This window comes from Lemur catta, chromosome 5 (assembly GCF_020740605.2).
Source record: "Lemur catta isolate mLemCat1 chromosome 5, mLemCat1.pri, whole genome shotgun sequence".
Classification (NCBI taxonomy): Eukaryota; Metazoa; Chordata; class Mammalia; order Primates; family Lemuridae; genus Lemur; species Lemur catta.
In genome coordinates, this window is record NC_059132.1 from 11,992,564 (window position 1) to 12,013,306 (window position 20,743).

Consider the following 20,743-nt stretch of genomic DNA (forward strand, 5'->3'; position numbering starts at 1 on the left):
TTCTAGAAAATTGAAACCCAAGGATTTTAAGCCACTTGTCTAAGGTCACACATCTGTTAAGTGATAAGAGCTCTAAGCCAGCTCCTAATTGTGCACTTAGTATATCATCCTGGTCACTCTGAATGTTCCATGGTTCTATCATTTTTTATGAGGATTGCATAACTTCCCACTGGAAGCTATACGAGTTGATCCCTGTGCATATCATTTTAAATTATTTTTTGTTTTCTATTCTAGTCAAGTAGAAGCTTTGGAAAGGGCAAAACTTCAAGAAAAGCCACCCCACTTTAGAGCTTCTGAAAAGGAAGAGGACCCAGACTCCTCTAATTCTTCTCTGGTAAGAATGACTATTTCTGAACAACTATTTATTAACTTAATTCACTTGACTTTTTAGACATGTTACCACTTGCCCTCCATAAACACCACTTCCATAGAGGGGTTGGGGGTGGGCTGATTCAGTGCAGCCATAAGTCCTTTGAGAACTAAATGGAGTTCATGCTGGGTGACAGTTCTGGGATTTCCCATCAGTGAATTATTCTATACTTCTTGAGATTATTAGCCCTGCTTCAATGTAGTACACTGGTGGCTGGGTGCAGTGGCTCATGCCTGTAATCCTAGCACTCTGGGAGGCCAAGGCAGCAGGATCATTTGAGCTCAGGAGTTTGAAACCCCATCTCTACTAAAAATAGAAAGAAATTGGTTGGACAACTAAAAATATATGGAAAAAATTAGCAGGGCATAGTGGCACATGCCTGTAGTCCCAGCTACTGGGGAGGCTGAGGCAGAAAGAATGCTTGAGCCCAGGAGTTTGAGGTTGCTGTGAACTAAGCTGATGCTACGGTGCTCTAGCCCAGGCAACAGAGTGAGATTATATCTCTAAATAAATAAATAGTACACGGGTGTGTAATGAGTGTGACTAATCTCACATACAGTCAAATATGTGGTCAGGTGCCTCGATTCTGCAGTTTCAACAGACCAAAAAGGCTCATCACCCAGCTTCTGCTCACTGTTGTCTCCCAGCCAAATCCTTTCCCGGTAGCCAGAATCACTATGCTGAGCACACTCACACTGGTGAATTTCCACCAATCGACAATTCACAGTAGATAAAACTTCTTATTTAAGATATAGGTTGAGGGTCACCAGTAATACATGTCTTAGTGTACATTACCATAACAGCATTTCATTTTTAGAGCCTTGACAAGGTGAGAAGTAGAAAAGACAAAATGGGATATGAGAGCATGACAAGGTGAGAAGTAGAAAAGACAAAATGGGATATGAGAGCATGACAAGGTGAGAAGTAGAAAAGACAAAATGGGATATGAGAGCATGACAAGGTGAGAAGTAGAAAAGACAAAATGGGATATGAGAGCATGAAGTAGATGCATGAAGTAGCATCTCAGATGGGGCCCTACAAGAGAAATTTTAGCACCTAGGCTGATGACCCAGAAAGGAAGAAAGAAAAAGATATCAAATGTGAATTTTACATAATTCTTTACCCAATTCAACTGATAATAGATGACTTGCACATGTGAAATAAATATGTGTTAATTACATATGTCTAGTAAACTGTTCTCCACATCAGGAACCCCTAAGCATGGAGAAAAGCCAGTCACAAAATCTGTTCTTCTTAAAAAAGATTTTACTAAAGTATAATAGTCACAGAGAAGAAGTATGCATATCCTAAGTTTATAGCTACATGAAATACCACAAAGTGATCACGCCTGTGATACCAGCCCCCAAGGTCAAGAAATAAGATATCACCAGCAGACCAGAAGCCCCCTCATGCTCCCTCCTAATCTGCAGTCTGGTTTGGAGCTAAGATTTCTTTTGGAGAAGAGAGTCACATTCATTATGAAATTTTTTTCATCAATCCAGCAGTCCATTTGTCATTCTACAAATATTATTGAACACCTACTATTCTTCTAGGCATTATTTAGGCGTGCTAGATCAATAGCCATAAACAAAAGACAGAACTTTCTGCACTCATGGAGCTTCTGTTATACTGGAATAACAGAGACAATAGATGATATGAATGAATAAAATGTAACGCCAAGGAGGAAATAAAGCAGAAAAATGGTATAATAAATGCTGAGATGGGGAGAGGATACAATTTTAAGTAGCATGTACAGGGAAGGACTCTTAAAAAGTGATATTTGCACCAAGACCCGAGGGCATTGATTCTGTAGGTGTATCTGAGGAGAGCACGGGCCAGGAAGGAAACATAACAGCAGAGTCCAGTGTAGTTGGAACAGAGCAACGTCAGAGGAAGTTGTAGAGGAGGAAGTCAGGAAGGTGATGGGAGGTCTTATTATAAAGGGTTTTGTAGATAATTTTAAAGATGTTGGCTGTTGTTCTGAATGGAGGTTTTGAGAAGAGTGATATGATCTGATTAATGTTTTAAAAGAATAATTCTGCCTACTGTATTGAAAGTACACTGTGGGGAGGCAAGGAAGGAAACTGGACAGTTAGCTATTGCAGTAATCCACGGAAGAGATGTTGCTGGTTTATACCATGGCTGTAGTGGCAGAACTCTTGAGAAACGATTGGATATGGAGGCTGTTTTGAAAGTGGAGTCAACAGAATTTGCTGAGTTGATGTATGACGTAAAAAAAAAAGAGAGAAGCATTCTGTCTTTGTTGCCTCTGTTTGCCTCTTTATTATAGTGCTTTATCCTGGTACTTTTGGAACATTGTACCAGCAGTTACCTGAAAAATACAATCAATATACCTGGTTCAGCCATACCTTTGCCAAGGATTCATAGAGGTTGCTTATCTAAATTCTCCCCGAATAGTTATATCAATATGGAACTCACCACAATCTAAAGCAGTTTGTTTAAATGTTTGAAATATTTATCAAAACAAAAGAACAAGCACATAAGTCCTGCTTGACTCCTCTGAAATGAATATTAACATATATAATATAATTAAATTTTCTATTTCTTCTTTGTATCTGTTTTAGGAAGTAATTTTCAAGGAATTTATTAATTTCATCTATGTTGTCAAATTTATTGGCATATAGTTATTTATAATTTCTACATTATCCTTTTAATATCTATAGTTCATATACTGATGTCTTTTTATCTGTAATATCAGTAATATTTGTTTTACTGCCTATCAGATTCTTAATCTTTTCAAGCAGGTAACTTTTGACTTTGCTGTTTTTTTTTTTTTTTTTGTCTCAATTTCCCATTTGTATTGTTTCTTTTTTTCTATGGGCTTAATTTGCTCATTGTTTGCTAGCTTCTTGAGATGGAAGTTTAAATCATCAATTTTAGAACTTTCTTCTTTACTAATGTATGTATTAAAGTTGTAACTTTCCCTCAAATCACTGCTTTGGCTGTAGGGATTTGATGGGTTATATTTTCATTATCATTTATTTCAAAACATTTTTAAATCTTATGATTACTTTGAGTCATGAGTTATTTAGAACTCATCCTTTTACTTTCAACCTGCCTGTTTCCTTATATTTAAAGTATATTTCTTATAAACATATAGTTGATTCTTTCTGTTTTTCCAGTCTGATAATCGGTCTTGTAACTGGAGCACTTACTCATTAATATTTAATGTAATTACTGATACCATTGGATTTAAGTCTGCCATTAGCCTATTTTCTTTCAAATCTGTTCTTTATCTTTTGGTCCTACTTTTTGCCTTTTTATCCTGATAAGTCAAGTTTTTATTATTATTATCATCATCATTAATTATTGAACTTATACTTCTAAAAGACTATAAAGAGCAAATATGTTTCTTCTTTTACATGGAAATTTTTTTTTACCATGGAAAACATACTGACAACTAGCATTTACTGAGACTTATGTGACAGACACTGTGTTAAGCATGCATTTACATGCATTATCTGATTTAATACCCTAAAGCAATACTATAAGGTAAGAGCTACTATTATTCATTATTTTCAAGTAAGAAAATTAAGGCTCAGAAAAGGTAGATAAGTCACTTCTCTAGTTAGTGGCAGAACTAGGACTCAAATATCCATGCAATTAACTAGTATTTACCTCTGAGTCTTTCCTTTCTACATTGCATATAACCAATAATTTCATTTTATTATTATTATATTATTTCTAGCATGATTATCATCCTAGTTTTCTTCCTATGGTCATGCCCCAGCTTATTGTGTCCCTTATGATATAGGAAGGGTTTTGCTTTCTTATTGCTCTGTTCTTCCTTGTTTCTTTGTTTACTTATTTTCTGTAAATAAAAATTACCAAAACCAGGAAGTTAAATGCACCTAATATGGTGTGCAAGAAATATGAATTCACATGACTTACATCACAGTTCCTTTACTATCATTTATTCAAATTGGATTAAGGAAATCAAGAGGTTCTTTTAAGCCCATCCCTCCCCTTGAATGCCACTAAGCAAGTCTGCTTTATGTTTTCCTTGTGCAGGATGCTGACATGTGCAAAGACTATCGAGTATTGCCTAGGATGGGTTACCTTTGCCCCAAGGATTTACAGCCTGTCTGTGGTGATGATGGCCAGACATACAACAATCCCTGCATGCTCTGTCATGAAAACCTGTAAGTAAACAAATTGCACCATCACATCTTCAAGTAGAGAAGTTCTTGACTCTAATGTCAGTCCTTAGTAGTGCACTGATAATAATTTGAGGGGCGTTGCAAGTAATTCATTAATCATAGAAGTTAAAAATTCAAATTTGTAAATTATCTTTCTTATATGTAAAATAGAAAAGATTTAAGGTTATTCCTTTAGTAAAACTGCTTATATGCATTGTTATGTACTTTACTAAGTAAAAGAGAAAAGAAAACATGGTGGGGTTACAGAACATCTGTATGAGACCGAGTGTGGTGGATCACTCCTGTAATCCTAGCACTTTGGGAGGCTGAGGTGGGACAATTGCTTGAGCTCAGGAGTTCAGGAGACCAGCCTGAGCAAGAGGAAGACCTCTTCTCTACCAAACATAGAAAAATTAGCCGGGCATTTTGGCACGTACCTGTAGTCCCGGCTACTGGGGAGACTGAGGCAGGAGGATCACTTGAGCCCAGGAGTTAGAGGTTGCAGTGAGCTGTGATGACATCACTGAACTCTCCCTACCTGTGGCAACAGAGCGAGATTCTGTCTCAAAAAAAGAAAATCCATATAAAGTGTAATATTCATGGCGGTGTGAACATCACCCATACTGTGTGTATAAGAAAAACAGTTGAGAGCCATTGCTAGAGAGAGTCAGCCCAACCGATAATATCTAAAAGGTCCTATGACTACAAGACAGTCACTGATTTCCCAACTTCCTCTTGAAGGAAGTGGTACTCTACAAAAGGAAATTGGTACCATACAAAAGAAAAGTGCTCTAAGATAAATGCCAGACCTGATGTCTGCTTTCAGATTTATCCGTGCATCTCTAGGTATATTATCTCATCATTCTGAGTCTCATTTTCTTCATTAGAGAAATGGAAACAGTTCTCTGAGCAGCTAACTTCTCAGGTTGTTGAGAAGAACTGCTAAATATAGAAATATTTTTATTTTAGGTTAAACATAAAAGATTCATTTTAATACTTTTATTATTGGCTTTAGCTTTTTGGTTGCTTTTCTGCTCAAGTGTTATCTGATTTGGGTAATGATTTCTTCTTGCCTCTGTACATACTCTCAACTTCTCCCAGCTTCTCTTTGACCAGCTTTCAACGAGAGCATGGTGGAAAACCTTGGTTTTTCCATCCCACCTACTCCAGACCTACATTGCAGTCCATGCACTACTTCATCCTGCTTAGGGCACCATAAGCAAGGCCCAGGGCCTGAGGATAGGACTCCTTGGTATCCTGCTCTTTAATCCTGGGAAAATACTTAAATTTGCATTGATTTCCTTTTGAATGGAGTAACTCATGAAAGAATAATCTGGTTCCAAGTTCATAGACTTAGAAGCGTAAAATCTGAATATGAGTGCTTCACACGTTCCTGCATCTGTAGGTAAGTTATTGTAGATAAGACACTTTCACATTCACTCGGTGAATCCCTGTGACCTTCTGTGGAGTGGTATCATCTTCATTATACAGAAGGTTAATATGAGGCTCAGAGGGTGCAGGTAATTTGTTTAAAGTCGCAAAGCTAGGAAGTAGGACAGACAGGATTTTAACCCTGTTGATTTGTTATGGTTCAAAATATGGTTTTCTTTTGTTGTTACTATACTACAGTTGTATCCAAGGCGTAGTCCCTTAAGTATTTGGGGATCAAAGATTCCTTTAGTAATGTGAAGAAAGTTACCTCTTTCAAGAAAAGAAAAAAAATAACATGAACATGAACAATTTGTACATATAATATTCATGGGCTCATGGACCACTTGAAATTTGTCCATAGACCTTACAGAGTTTCAAGAATTAAGAAATTCTTATTTAAGAAATGAACATAACTATTCAGGAATTTAGTTACTATATATACCTTATCCCAGCCCCCAAATCCTTCTTCTTTATTATAAATGTCAGGGCCTAAATTATCCATATGATTTTCTTCAAAATTTCCATTAACTGTATAGATCCATAACAAGTCATCTTCTGCTCGAGGAAACTTTAGAGTAAGAAACTCAAATGATGAAAATATTAATAAAACATGTTTCAGGATGGCTTGTTTGGATAAAGGAGCTGGGAGTATATATTACAGAGAAGATTCAGGTTATACCAGGGAAGAGGAACCAATATTAGTTTCTGTGGTTCTAGAGGAAGATATAGGGGGAACAATTTCAACTTAAGCAATGTCCAAAGACAAATTGCACTGCCATGATAGATAATGAGTTTCCCATCACTAGAGGCAAACAAGTAGATGTTTAATTCATAATATGTCTTAAGTGAGAGGCATTAAAATTCATACTCTTTAATATTCCTTCCAACTATAAAACTCAGACTGTATTATTGTGTCTTGTTATATTTTATATTGCCCAAGTCACATTATAGATACAACATAGTCCAACTTTTCTCCGTGATCTAATTTTCCCATCTATAAAATAATGACTTTTGGACCAGATATGTCCAAGTTTATTTCCAACATTGAACAATTCTATGAGTATATTAGTGAATGAAATGTGATGAAATAGGTCCAGGGCTTGGGAAAAATCTGGAGCGGAACAGAGAGACTGAACCTGGATGATACCTGCTACAAATGGCTGAATACAGATCCCTTTCTCTAATTTCAGTTTGGTTTGTTACTCAAACATCACTCACATCGGTCCTTGTTTTTTCTCTTTATAAAACTGTGGATTTTCCTGCTGTTGAAGCTCCCTCTGATCTGTTTTAGGGTACGCCAGACTAATACACGCATCCGTAGTAAAGGGAGGTGTGAGAAGAGCAGCACCCCAGAAGCAACATCTGCCAGCGTGCCCGCATCTGTAAGTACACTGGCCTCCGTGATCATGATGCGGGGAGCAGTTGGTTCTGCTTTTATTCTCTCGCACTGGGTGATGGACATTTCTCTGGCCAGAGAAGTGATACTAAGTCAGGTGACTCCAGAATTGGTCACATTTTTACTGTGAGGATAATTAACTAGTTATTGAAATATGTGGGGATAATGATATGGCAGTTAACATTTTAAACTGTTTCCTGGGCTCATTAATAGATTGTTGAAGAGGAAAGTCTCTAGTGTAACATTACTTATTTCAGGGTAGGTTTTCGTTCTCTGTGATCTACAATAAAAAGATGAGACAGAAACAAAGAGAGGTCAGATAGTGACAAAGCTGGATTTAATTCATTTCTGCATAACACCCGTGTCTTTGCACTTTTACATTGCATTACATTTTTTCCCAATATTTAAAGTTGATGTCTTTCATTAAACCCCCTAGAAGGATGTTTCAACATACGTTACTGAGTTTGACATTTTCCCTGGTGAATGTATTTGAGTAGTCTCTTCCTCAGGCAAAATGGTATGTCTCTTGGAAAAACAGGAATTTTCAAACAAAAGAAAACATTTTACAATAAGATAAATATGGGTTCAAATTCCAGTTTTTGATATTCTTCAACTATGAGACCTTTGGCAAATCACATAAATATCTTAAACCAAAGATCTTAATGAACTATGAAAATATTCAGGAAACACTGACTTTTAAGTATCTTGGCACAGTGTCTGAAAAATTAATGGCATATTTTATTAGTATTATCACTTTTATTATGCCTAAGATGCTGCAAAATATGAATTTAGAGAAAGTTCAAAGTAGGAACCTAGAAAAACAGCCCCTGGCACAATGCTTGTTTATTATTAATAAATTATTTCCCATCAATTATATATTAATAAAATTATGTTTAATATTTATATTTTAAAAATAAGCAATATTCTAATAGATTATATTTAATAAAATGATTTATTATTATTCACAACTGTCTTTACTCCATTCTCTTGCAACACAAAGCTTTGGCAATATGGGATTGGAAACTATGTGGCCAGATTCAGGGATCTTAGTCAAACAACACTACATGAGGCCATATTCAAAAAAACTACTCAAAAATCCTTGATATGGGAAATTGGGAAAACAAGAGCTATAAGCTAGGGTGTTTCTGGTTTCACACTCGCAGCTAGAAGGCAGAGTAGAAAAGGCTGAGGCCCCAGTGGACTTAACAAAGTCTACCCTCATGTGAGCTTGACAAAGTCATTTATTTATACTGAATTTTTTTTATTTCAGAATATTACAGGGGTACAAATATTTAGGTTACGTATATTGCCTTTGTCCTGCCCAAGTCAGAGCTACAAGTATGTCCGTTGCCCAGATGGTGCGCACCACTTCCATTAGGTGTGAATATACCCTTTCCCTCCTCCCCCCAAACCTGCCCGGCACTTGATGAATGTTACTACTATATGTGCACATAAGTGTTGATCACTTAATACCAATTTGATGTTGAGTACATGTAGTGTTTGTTTTCCCATTCTTGAGATACTTCACTTGGTAGAATGGGCTTCAGCTCTATCCAGGATAATACAAGAGGTGCTAGATCCTTACCAGAATCCATAAAAAAGGGAGTTTAAACTTTTACTCTAGTCCTCATGTTGTGTTTGCTATCTTATTACATATAAATTCGTTGTGGTTTACTCCCCATTTTATTGACAGAATATACTGTTCCCCATCCTCACAAACACACCTACTTACATATATCTCAGGGCAAGGAGGTCAAAAGAACTTTATGCAAGTCCAGTAGACCACACCTTAGACCACACTTCCCTGTGACTCCCATCCTGTGTAGGCAGCTTGTCAAAAACTACTTTATGAGACAATCTCCATACGGTTATACTGATAAAATGTATTTCTTCCGATGATGAAGAATCTTGTCAGGGTTCAGCACATAAGGTTTTGTGAGGGAATTCTTTCCTTTCATGTCTGGGTGTTTGCTTTCCACCAGAGTTCTGTAGCAGGTATTAATAATGACAGGAATTATTGATGATGTTAGTTAGTGGAACAAATCTTTATAGCAAAAAAGTATTCTGGACATGGGTAAAATTTCAGTTCCTTTGTCTGATTCAGTGGTGTGATCTTAGGTACCAGATGTACAGAGAGGTGATGGCCCAACATTATTCTGTTGGCTATTATGGATGTATGTATTGGGGGGGGGTGGTTTGGAACCTATCGCTGGAATTTTATTCCTGGGTGGAAGATTCTCTAAGAAAGCCTGGAATCCTCAAGCAAATCAGCAAGAAAAACCTAAACGATCCCATTAAAAAGTAGGCAAAAGACATGAACAGAAGCTTTTCTAAAGATAGGCTAATGGCCAATAAACAGATAAAAAATTCTCAATGTCGCTAATCATCAGAGAAGTGCAAATCAAAATTACGGTAAGATATCACCTAACCCCAGTGAAAATGGCTTTTATCAAAAAGTCCCAAAACAATTGATGCTGGTCTGGATGTAGAAAGGAACACTCGTACACTGCTGGTGGGACTGCAAATTAGTTCAACCTCTGTGGAAACTAGTATGAAGATTCCTCAAAGAACTAAAAGCAGACCTACCATTTGATCCAGCAATCCCACTACTGGGTATTATCCAAAGGAAAAAAAGTCATTTTATCAAAAAGACATTTTCACTAGAATGTTTATAGCAGCAAAATTGACAATTGCAAAGATGTGAAATCAACCCAAGTGCCCATCAATTCATGAGTGGATTAATAAAATGTGGTATCTGTATACCATGGAGTACTACTCAGCCATAAAAAATGAATTAATACTTTTTGCAAAAATCTGGATGGAACTGGAGACCATCCACCTAAGTGAAGTATCTTAAGAATGAAAAACAAAACACCACCTGTACTCCTTATTAAATTGGAACTAACCAATCAGCACTCATGTATGGAGATGGAAGTAAAACTCAACGGAAATCATGCAGGTGGGAGGGAGTAGAAGGGACGGGTAAAATCACACCTAATGGGTACAGTGTACACTATGTGGGTGATGGGCACACTTATAACTTTGACTCAAGCAGTATAAAAGCAATCCATGTGACCAAAACATTTGTACCTCCATAACATTCTGAAATTAAAATAAATAAGTAAATAAAAGGCCGGTAGTCATAAGTTTCCTGGAAATGTATGTTGAGGATCCTGGAACCCATACTCCGCTTATTCTCTAAGTATATAGTACTTTCTATTATACAGTAACTATTTTCAGTAACTACTTACATTTATGTAGGTCTTTAGGGTTTTACGTGCATTTTCCTTTTGCATCCTCACAATAGTCCTTTGATTAGGGAAGACATCATCATCTTCCCCATTTTACAGAAAATCAGCCTAGAGGAAACTTTGTCATTTATTAAATTTTTTCAGTACAATGTCTTGGGTCCAAATGTAGATCTTCTAATTTTATTCCATGTGCTTTGTCACCATTCCTTAGTTGTTTAGGAGATTCTGAAAACAAGGAGCTCTAGAGAAGACATTATCTCAATTAAAAGATTTGCTATATTGGAAGGAAATTCATGTATTAAGGAAAATACCAGTATTATTTTGTGAGATGAATGAATGACTATTCTCAATTTCATGACAAAGATTTTCAAGGATTCAACAAAATCACAGCTTTCCAATTTCAAACCAAAGGAAACCTCACAGAGTTGATATAAGCACTAAAATGGAGGTGTGAGTTTGCAGTGACAAGTGTTGCTCATGCCCTGGATGGTACTAGCTGAAGATATGCAACCACATGGAAGGAAACTTCCTGAGGCTCTTGCCCCCTTTCAAAAATTTCTTAAATGTTGATTTAATGTTTTAAATGTTGATTTCAAGAGTATATCAATACATGGATGAGTCAAGCAAGGAAGACAGCTGATTACAGTCTAATAACCTAAAACAAACTAAAATAGAAAAGCATTAGTGTTACAGGAATTGGATTCAACTCATGACCTAATGTGAAACCTTGGCAAGTCACAAATATCTCTGAAGCTCGATTTCCTCATTTGCAAAATGGTGTTAATCATACCTACCTCTTTTTGTTACAATGAGGGTTGCGTGTAATCAAGAGCAGAGTTAACCCATGTTCATTTTTATGTCTTTCTTAAGAGGTAGCACATACTAGGTGTTCAATTAATATTAACTGAATCAAGTTGGATAAAATGCAAAAGTGATTTAAAATTGCTATTTCTTGGCAGAATGCAGGAATCTATGGATTTCTTGGATTAAGATGCAACTGTAAATATACAGCTCATATTTCTGTGGTATCCTTGAGTTCCAGCATCTAACCTACCCATCTTCTCTTCTAGGACAAATGATGGAAGGATTGGTGAAAGCCATCAGGAAAAACAGACACCCCAATTCTGAATAGCCTACTTCACCATCTGTATATACAAAGAATTCTTCAGAACTTGCTTTATTTACCGTAGAAAACAATACAGAGCTGTTGGGAATGGACTCACTGATTTTCAGTCTTTTCCATCTTTTTCCTCCTAGACTCTGTGATCTGAGAGCACAGAGACATCTCCATCCAGTCTGTGCTCAGGAAATGTCCTGATCACAATGCTGTCTGTCCAACTGCCTGTTCAATAAAAGTAAACTCAGCAGAGCACCCTTCCTAGGATTTCTTTGTTACTGCCTGGAACATTGGAATTTGTTTTTACAGAAAGGAATAAACTCTACCTTTTTGTCTTGCTAAGCCCATTGGTGGAACAGAAAATGCTCATTTTTTTTTCATATTCAAGATGCTGTCATAGTTGGGAAGGAGTGTCTAGGTGAGAGGTGGGGAGATATGGGCTCCTAGGCAGCCAACAACTGTGTAAAGCTAAATGAGCTATGAATCAGCCTCACCTTGACTACCCATCACCATACCAGCTCCTCTACCTGGCTTCTAAATTGGCATGGATGGCATAACTATTTCTCGGTTATGTAGGCCCCATCCAAAGAAATGACCAGTAATTCTTCATGTCCAGTCATGTTACCTCTTGACAATTTCCTATGTCAGGATCTTGTACCCATAGTCTGGCGAAGACTAAGAAAATGAGTTACCAACATGTGCAAGTCTCTAAAGAAACACTCTCCAACAGAAATGTAATGCAAGCCTCACGTGCAATTTTAAATTTTCTAGTAGTTACAAAAGAAATGAGTAATATTAATTTTAATAATAAATTTTATTTAGCCCATTGTATCAAAACTATTAATGTCATTAATATAAACTTTTTTACTTACTAAGTCTTTGATATTGGTGTATATTGTATGCTTACAGCATGTTTCAGTTTGGACCAGCCACATTTCAAATGCTCAATAACTACATGTGGATAGAGGTAGATTAGATAATACAGCTCTACCATGAGCTAATGGCATGGGAAATCTAAGGAGGGACCCAAGCATTAGATAGCAGTGAGGTGAAACAACTTATAAGCACCTGCCTCCATGACGAAGCTGTGTCATTACCTGGTCTTACCTAGTCATTTTGTTCACTTAAAGATTCTGGGCTGGTGCTGAATAAACTCCAGAGGGAGAAATTATATGCAGACTCCATCATAGCCCAAGGTGTTGTCAGCTACAGAAGAACTGTGCCTGGTGTGGGAGACCTACTTGGATTTGGGGAGTTAATTTTATACTTTTTCTTCTTGTTTTCTTTTTTTAAAATAAGTCTCCACTAGACCAATGAAAGTAGGATTTTGTGATCTTTGTCCTTTGTAACTGAGTGAAAATAAACCAATCTCTGTTCTGTGTTCTTTCTATTTTATCATTAAGAAAAAGGGAAAACAGCCTGGTAAATCATTTTCAAGCATGGAAAATATAGACTTCCTTCAGAAAAAAAAAAAAAAGGGAAAATTCTGTTGAATTATTTTCTTTGCCAATTCCAGGATGTACAAGATGGGTTTAGAGAGAGTCTGTGACCTATGAGATCATCTCTCCTGTATCTCCTTTCTGTTCATTTCTAGGAAATCCAGAAACTCTTTTTATGGCTAAGTCATATATGCTTTTTTGAGAAGATATTTTGTTATGACATTTTGAACATTTTATTGAGCTCTAAACAAAAATGCTTTACATTTATTTTATTATTATTAATAAGTAATATGCTCAAAAAACTTTTTTAGCCCACCTTTAAGGCCTGACCAATCCTTGGTAATCATCCTGAGTCCCAGAGGGAGAGTGTGGCTTAGGGACAGAGTGGTGTGGAGGATGGTCTTCTGGAAGAGACAGGGGCTGGGGAGAGGCCCAGTGACCTCAGGGGTGAAGGTCGAGGGTGAGGTGGGGGGTGCAGAGGTCAGGAATAGCACAAGGCCAAGCCAAAAGAAGTTGAGAATGGAGTGCGGCTCAAGAGTTGGGTTCAGAGTGTGCATGTATTGAACACAGTAGTTGGGATTTGGAAAGCTGAACATTGATTTCTTTTTGGATATACAAATGAGCGGTGTTTATAGGATGTCATCTGTGTCAAAGCACTAACAAATATATAGTTGCACTAAATATCAAGTAAACTAGTCTTTGAGTTACTTCTTGAGTTATATTCTAATGAATAGAAGGCAAATTAAAAGCAGACTCATCTTACCGAGGTTTCAAAATGAGCTCTAAAATTCTGAACCAGGAGGTGACAAATGATCCTAAGATGGAACTAAAGAAAGCAAAAATATTTGTATCACCCTACCTGGCTACTACCACAGACTTATGTATTTCTCCATAATTGCTACTGCCAATTCCATTTTAGAATATGAGTTTTCAGAGATCTGTCCCTTTCAAACTCCTTATTTTTTCATGTGAGAAACTTTACAGAAGGCATCCTACCTTTCTCAGGCTTCAGAAATACCCAAGGAGAGCACTTGTCTAGGCTATAGTTCTCCAACTGTTTCTAGAAAGAGCCAGATATTAAGTATGTTAGGCTTTGTGGAACATATACTCTCTTTTGGAACTATACAATGCTGTTGTTGTATACATAAATGCAAATACATAAATTTACATTATGTAAATACATTCCCACAGCTGTGTTCCAGTAACATGATGTTTACAAAGTAGATGGTAGGCTGGATCTAGCCCATGAGGCTGTGTTTTCCCTGGTGTAGACCAGCTCAGTAATGGACAAGCATCTGTTGCTTGCTCTTATTTGTAACTTGGCTTCTCCTCGCCCCCTTTTTTAACCTTAAACACCAACCACACTCCTCATTCTATGACAGTGATCATGATAACAGAACAAAAATAGAAGCTGACATTTATGAAAATTTAATATATGCTTGAAACTGAGAAAGGCACAGGGCAGAGCTCACATTTGTACTCCAATCCTATGTATTGTGTTATGGATTGAATTGAGTTGCTTCAAAATTTGTAGGTTAAAACCCTAACCCCGCAATGTGACTGTATTTAGAGACAGGGCCATTAGGGAGGTAATTAAGGCTAAATGAGGTTATAATGGTGAGGCCCTAATCCAACAGGATTAGTGTCTTTATAAGAAGAGGGGGAGATACCAGAGATGTGCATGTGCATGAGGCAAGGTCACGGGAGGACATAGCAAGAAAGAAGAGAGCCTTCACCAGAAACTGACATTTTTGGCACCTTGATCTTAGAATTTTGGCCTCTAGAAGTGTGAAAAAATAAATTTCTGTTGTTTAAGCCACCCAGTCTATGGTACTTTGTTATGGCAGGCAAGCCAACTAAGGCACGAAGCTCTTTCCTTTATACTTTGTGGCCTTCTTGATTGACTTTGACCAAGGTCAGTCTCATAATCTAACCCAGTTAGATTATCAACAGGGCATCACATGACACTCCCTGAGGACTTTACCAATGGTGGGCAGTCTCCCAAACTGTTCCCTACAGAAAGAAGCAGAACAGGATGTCCTAGTCTTCCTAGGACACTATCTTGGCACACAGATTCCTTTTTCTTTCCAGTATTGAAACTAAAGTTCTATCTAAATAATTAATATATGACTATGAATCATTCTTAAAGCATGAAGAGAGAACAGAGAAAAAGACTGTGTCAATTTTAGATAGGTGCCAGGGAAGAAAATCAAGAGAAATATTTGTCTTTCGTGATGGAATTTTCATTTGATTCTGTAGCCCCTCCTGGATTATTTTGAGGGATGCTGTGTAGTCTTCCTCTAGGTCATTCTGTGCACTTTATTCTAATCTGTCGTGATGATTGTAAATCTTTCAAGCCTATGGACATCTTGCATTCTGCCTTATGTTTTTTTTTTCTTTTATAAATTTCAGACCCTCTTTTTCTTTTCAGTAGACTTTTGCAATCATCTTCTGAAAGATTTGCTTGTCTCCACCCTTTACAGTTCTTTTTAAATTTCCAAATGACTTCTTTAAAAGACAGATCTGTTCAATTCCCTGGTATAAATTATTTGAAAATGCCTACTAAGCAGCCACGCTGCACTAGAACAAAGCAAAACTAGATAAACCTAAAATCTAGGCATTATCCTTTTCTTCCCCTCTCCCTGTCATCCTCCATAAGTTAATCATCACATTTGACAAAGCCATAATCATCCTTTCCTGGTTGACCACAACAGCCTTAGAACTGATCTCCCTGCTTGAGTCTTCTCCCCTTCATTCCATCCTGCACCGTAGGCTGAGTAATTATCTAAAATTAGAATTTCAGGATATAGTGCTTAAAGCCTTGAAGTGGCTTCTCTGGTCTCCAAGATTAACTCCAAACTCCTTCAAGGCCTCTGTTCAGCTCTTCTGCCTCAACTCTTGCATGGTCCTCCTTCCCTTCTGCACTTGAATGATTTTTTTGAACTCGTTTCTACCTGTCCCCTCCTCCTCACATATCCTCTCCACCCACCCCTGGTCCTGCTCTTCCCCTTTTTCCTTCTATTTTATAAATTCCATCTCTCCAAAGTCTAGACTAATTCTCCTCACCTCAGGAAAGGCACAGCTTTATTCTGGAAGTCTTTTCTGACCTTGCTCCCCTATGAATGGGAATTATTTATCCCTTCATTATGCTTTTATAACACCTGTCCTTACTCCTATATTACCACTGTCACTGTTCAGTAATTGCTTATTTACAAGTCTGCCTCTCTCACTAGACTGTGCCTTCTGTAAGAAAAAAAGACATTTTAATGTCCTTGTTTATACAAGAACATTGTGCCTAGTACAATGCCAGGCATGGAGCAATAGCTCATTAAAAATTGTTGGGTAAACTTAGACCTTTAAGATAAGGATTTTAAAAGGGAATAATATTTAGGACAGACACTCTTCAGTTCTGGTCAAGGACATAAAGCCTACAAAGATAAGGGAGAGACATGATTTTCTAAAAATTTAGGGATTTTCGCATTCTCCTTCCTGGAACAAATTAAAAATTGCTAGCACTCATGGCAACAGCTGGCACTGTTGAAAATAAGCTAGTTTTGTGGAATACGAACTTATCAAATGTATCTACCTCTCCATGAGGAAGGCTATATTTATGAAGTCGGTCTCAGAAATATACAAGCTGAAACTAAAAAGAATGCAATAAGCAGCATGAGCCTAGAAAAATATCCTGTGAGTTATGTTTTTGGTAATTAACATTTTATTAACTTTTAACTAATTAATTTTTATCATCTAAAGAAAAGATATGTACTTAACATAGATCTCAACAAGGGAAAAGTATTTATTTCAGGTTGATAAAATCTTGGATTGAAAGAGCTAGAAGAGACTTAGAAATGATTTTGCCAATATCTTTACTATATGGAGATCCTGAAGCTGAGAGGAAAAGCCATTTTCTGAGCATACTCTAAAGAGTAATCAGAAATACAAATTCATGTAAATGGCTTATAATTTCATGTTCCTTACATCACATCCTTTAGCCTCATGAACCCCAATCTCATGTTCTTTGTGTAAATAATATTGTCTATCTTATTGTGGTTTTAGCAAAAAGGAATGGAATTTATATTCAGTGATCTTAGAGAAAATTGTTTGTTATCTGAAGAAATGGCCACTTCTTCATATTTGTGATATACTTCAATTCTATATATATAGAATGTCTGTAGAAGAAAGTACACTTGCAGATTTATTCAGCATATAGTGATGGGATTAGTGATTAAAACATGAATTCCAATGCCTTGACTTACATGAAAGTGATCCAAAGTGGCAGTAACAAGATGAATAGTTGCCAGCTATTATATTATCATATCTGGATCCACTTTAATTCCTAGGGCTTTAAGCGAGAAAGTTGCCAGAGCCCCTGTTGCTATGGTATGTAAAAATGAGCTCTTGATAAGCATATTTGCTTATGTTCTAGCCATTGTTTACAGAACAGATCTTGAGGAGCTGACCGGGAAATGCCACATCCTTTTCCAGCCACAGGCTATTCCTGTGCTTGTGGAAGAAGCAGCTGGGTGAGCCCCAGCTATGAGGGCTTCCTTAAGGACTTCTGGTGGGGCTGCTCACCCTCAGATTTGCTGTCTTAGTTCATTTTGTGTTGCTGGTATACAGAATACCTGAGGCTGGGTAATTTATAAAGGAAAAAGGTCTATTTACCTCATGATTTTGTAGGCTGGGAAGTTCAAGAGCATGGCACCACATCTGGCTGGCTTCAGGGCAGGGCCTTGCACTGGGTCAAAACACAGCAAAGAAGTGAAAAAGTGCGGGACCCTGTGCAAAGAGATCTCATGGCAAGAGAGGAAGCAAGAGGGAGTCTAGGAAGCTAAACTCACTTTTACGACAATCTGCTTTCTAGTAAAACTAACCCAGTCCCATGAGAGTGAGAACTCACTCATTCCCAGGGGGAGGATACTAATCTATGCATGAGGGATGGATAGATTATTTTTGGGTTCTCATGACCTAAACACCTTTCACTAGGCCCCACCTCCCAACCCTGCCACACTGGGGAGCAAATTTCAACATCAGTTTTGGTGGGGAAAATTCACATTCAAACCATAGCATTAGCTTTTACCTAGAAGCAAAAGATAAGATTTTAAGAAAAAAATGGAATTTGATACTGTCATTTTTATGTCAATGTGTCAAACAAGAAACAATAACACAACATCAACAATGAAAGCAATAGTTAATATCTATAAATTAATGTTCCTTGTATTTTTTCCTTACTTCTATCACAAAGCTATCAGAAAAAGGTATACACTTTTGCTTTAGAGTATGATTGAGTTAAACAAGACAAAAGCATAAATAATGGGCAAGAAATTACTCTTAGTGGCTTCAGTACTTTGGAAAATAACCAAAAGATAAGAAATAACATTTCAAGAAAAATAAAAGGGACTTGACCAAGAGTGCTTCTTGGTATGCTTTCCACAAATGGTATTGGGAAAACTTGATGTCCATATGCAAAATAATAAAATTAGAACCTTATACCATTCACAAGAATCAACTCAGAATGGATCAAAGACCTTAAATATAAGACCAGAAACTGTAAAACTCCTAGAAGAAAATACAGAATAAAAGCTTCATAATACTGGTCTTGGCAAAGATTTCTTGGATATGACACCAAAAGCAAAAGGAATAAAAGCAAAAATAAATTATTTGGATTACGTCAAACTAAACACCTTCTGCAAAGGGAACAGTCAACAGAGTGAAAAGGCAACCTAAACAACTGTATAAAATATTTTCAAAATATATATCTGATAAGGAATTAATGTCTAAAATATATAAAAAATCCCTATAACTCAATAGCAAGAAAACTAGTAACCCAGTTATAAAATGGGCTAAGACTTGAATAGATATTTCTCTAAAGAAAACATAATAAATGGCCAACAGGTATCTGAGAAGATCCTCAACATCACTAATCATAAGGGAAATGCAAATCAAAACCACAAGGAGGTATAACCTCACACCTGTTAGGATGTCAATTATCAGGAAAAAAAAAGATAAGTGTTGGTGAAGATGTGCAGAAACTGGAGCTTTTGTGCAGTCTTGGCAGGAATGTACAGTGGTGCAAACAGTGTAGAAACCTGTATAGAGTTTCCTCAAAAAATTAAAAATAGAACTGCTATATGATCCAGCAATCCCACTCCTGGGTATATATCCAAAAGAACTGAAATAAGGATTTTGAAGAGATAACTGACTGTACTCTCATGTTCACGGCAGTGGTATTCACAATAGCTAAGACATGGAAACAACTTCAATGTTCATATACAGATGAATAAAGAAAATATGGTATATACATACAATGGAATATTATTTAGTTGCAAAAAGAAGGAAATCCTATCATATGCTGCAACATAGATGAACCTTGCGATATTATGCCAAGTGAAATATGCTAGTAACAGAAGGACTAATATTGCACAATTTCATTTATATGAGGTATCTAAAGTAGCCAAACTCACAGAAAAAAAAAAAGTAGAATATTAGTTGTGAGGGGCTGAGGGGAGGCGGAAATGGGGAGTTGCTGTTCAACGGATACAGAGTTTCTATCATGTAAGATGAAAAAGTTCTAGAGATCTATTCTGCAATATTGTGCTCATAGTTAATACTGTACTTAAATTTTGTTACAAGGGTAGATCTCATTCAAATGTTTTTGCCAAAATACAAAAAAAATCTTCTGTTTGGTAGCATTCTGAGGAAGCAGAAGACTCCTGACTCTATGACTTCCAAAAGTGTCTACTGAACCACAGATTCAGGTGCTCAGTCCCAGTTGAAATCACTCTGTTCCATGTGTGCTAGGGAACCAGAGAGCAGCCTCAGAGAAGGGAGCTGTTAATGACTGGCTTGGACCATCAGAATGCAGGAAGCTACCATGATTGTGCGGAGATTAGAGGGCCTGCTTTCACTTTTTATGCACTTGTAAAGCACCTCACATCCTCATAAACTCCAATAATGAATAAGACAAAGTCTTCCCAAATCCAGGCAAAATCAGATGTAATTTTATTTACAAGAAAGAAAAAAAAAGAATAGATAATTTTCTATACCCAAATTTATTGATCAAAATGCACACCTACCATGTTTGGGATCATATATGGGACAGCTAATGCATTCTTTTGCATTGTATGTTTGAGTCAAAGGCCAGCTTCCCTAGAATCACAGCCAATTTAGTTTGAAACAAAAACTTTGGGCCTGTTAAGCAATGGAGTAAGTAGAGATGGGCCTGGATTCTTTGAAGTAACTTTTGGTTTGAGCAATGCATTGTGATGATATTGAGTTTAACATAATTCTATGTATTGTTTATACATCCTTAGATAGTTACTACGTGGGTGGCAAAAGAAAGGAAGAAAGGAAGAAAAATGCAGGCTGTTGACAGGATTAATTTCTCTGTTGTTCCTAAAAGAATTCCTGGAAAGGAATAGACATAGGAGATGGATATAAAGGCCATTAGTCTTTGACTCTGAACTTTAAAAGGAAAGTAAACATAAAACAAAATTAAAAAAAAACAAACAAACACATTCTTCCTGGAAAGGAAGGCGCGTGCGTGAACACTCACACGCACATGCATACACACACACAC

The 20,743-nt window shown here is 36.9% G+C and overlaps 1 protein-coding gene across 1 annotated transcript in view; it reads left to right on the forward strand.

Annotated features, from left to right (window-relative positions):
- SPINK5 (serine peptidase inhibitor Kazal type 5) overlaps window positions 1-11,977 on the forward strand; it is a 62,748-nt gene extending 50,771 nt beyond the window's left edge. Inside the window, exons 31-34 of the mRNA XM_045552672.1 lie at window positions 235-334; window positions 4,403-4,533; window positions 7,253-7,343; window positions 11,679-11,977. Of these exons, the coding sequence (XP_045408628.1) occupies window positions 235-334; window positions 4,403-4,533; window positions 7,253-7,343; window positions 11,679-11,687 (331 nt within the window). The 3' untranslated portion in view covers window positions 11,688-11,977. The remainder of the gene's footprint in view (window positions 1-234; window positions 335-4,402; window positions 4,534-7,252; window positions 7,344-11,678) is intronic.
- Window positions 11,978-20,743: the final 8,766 nt, after the last annotated feature.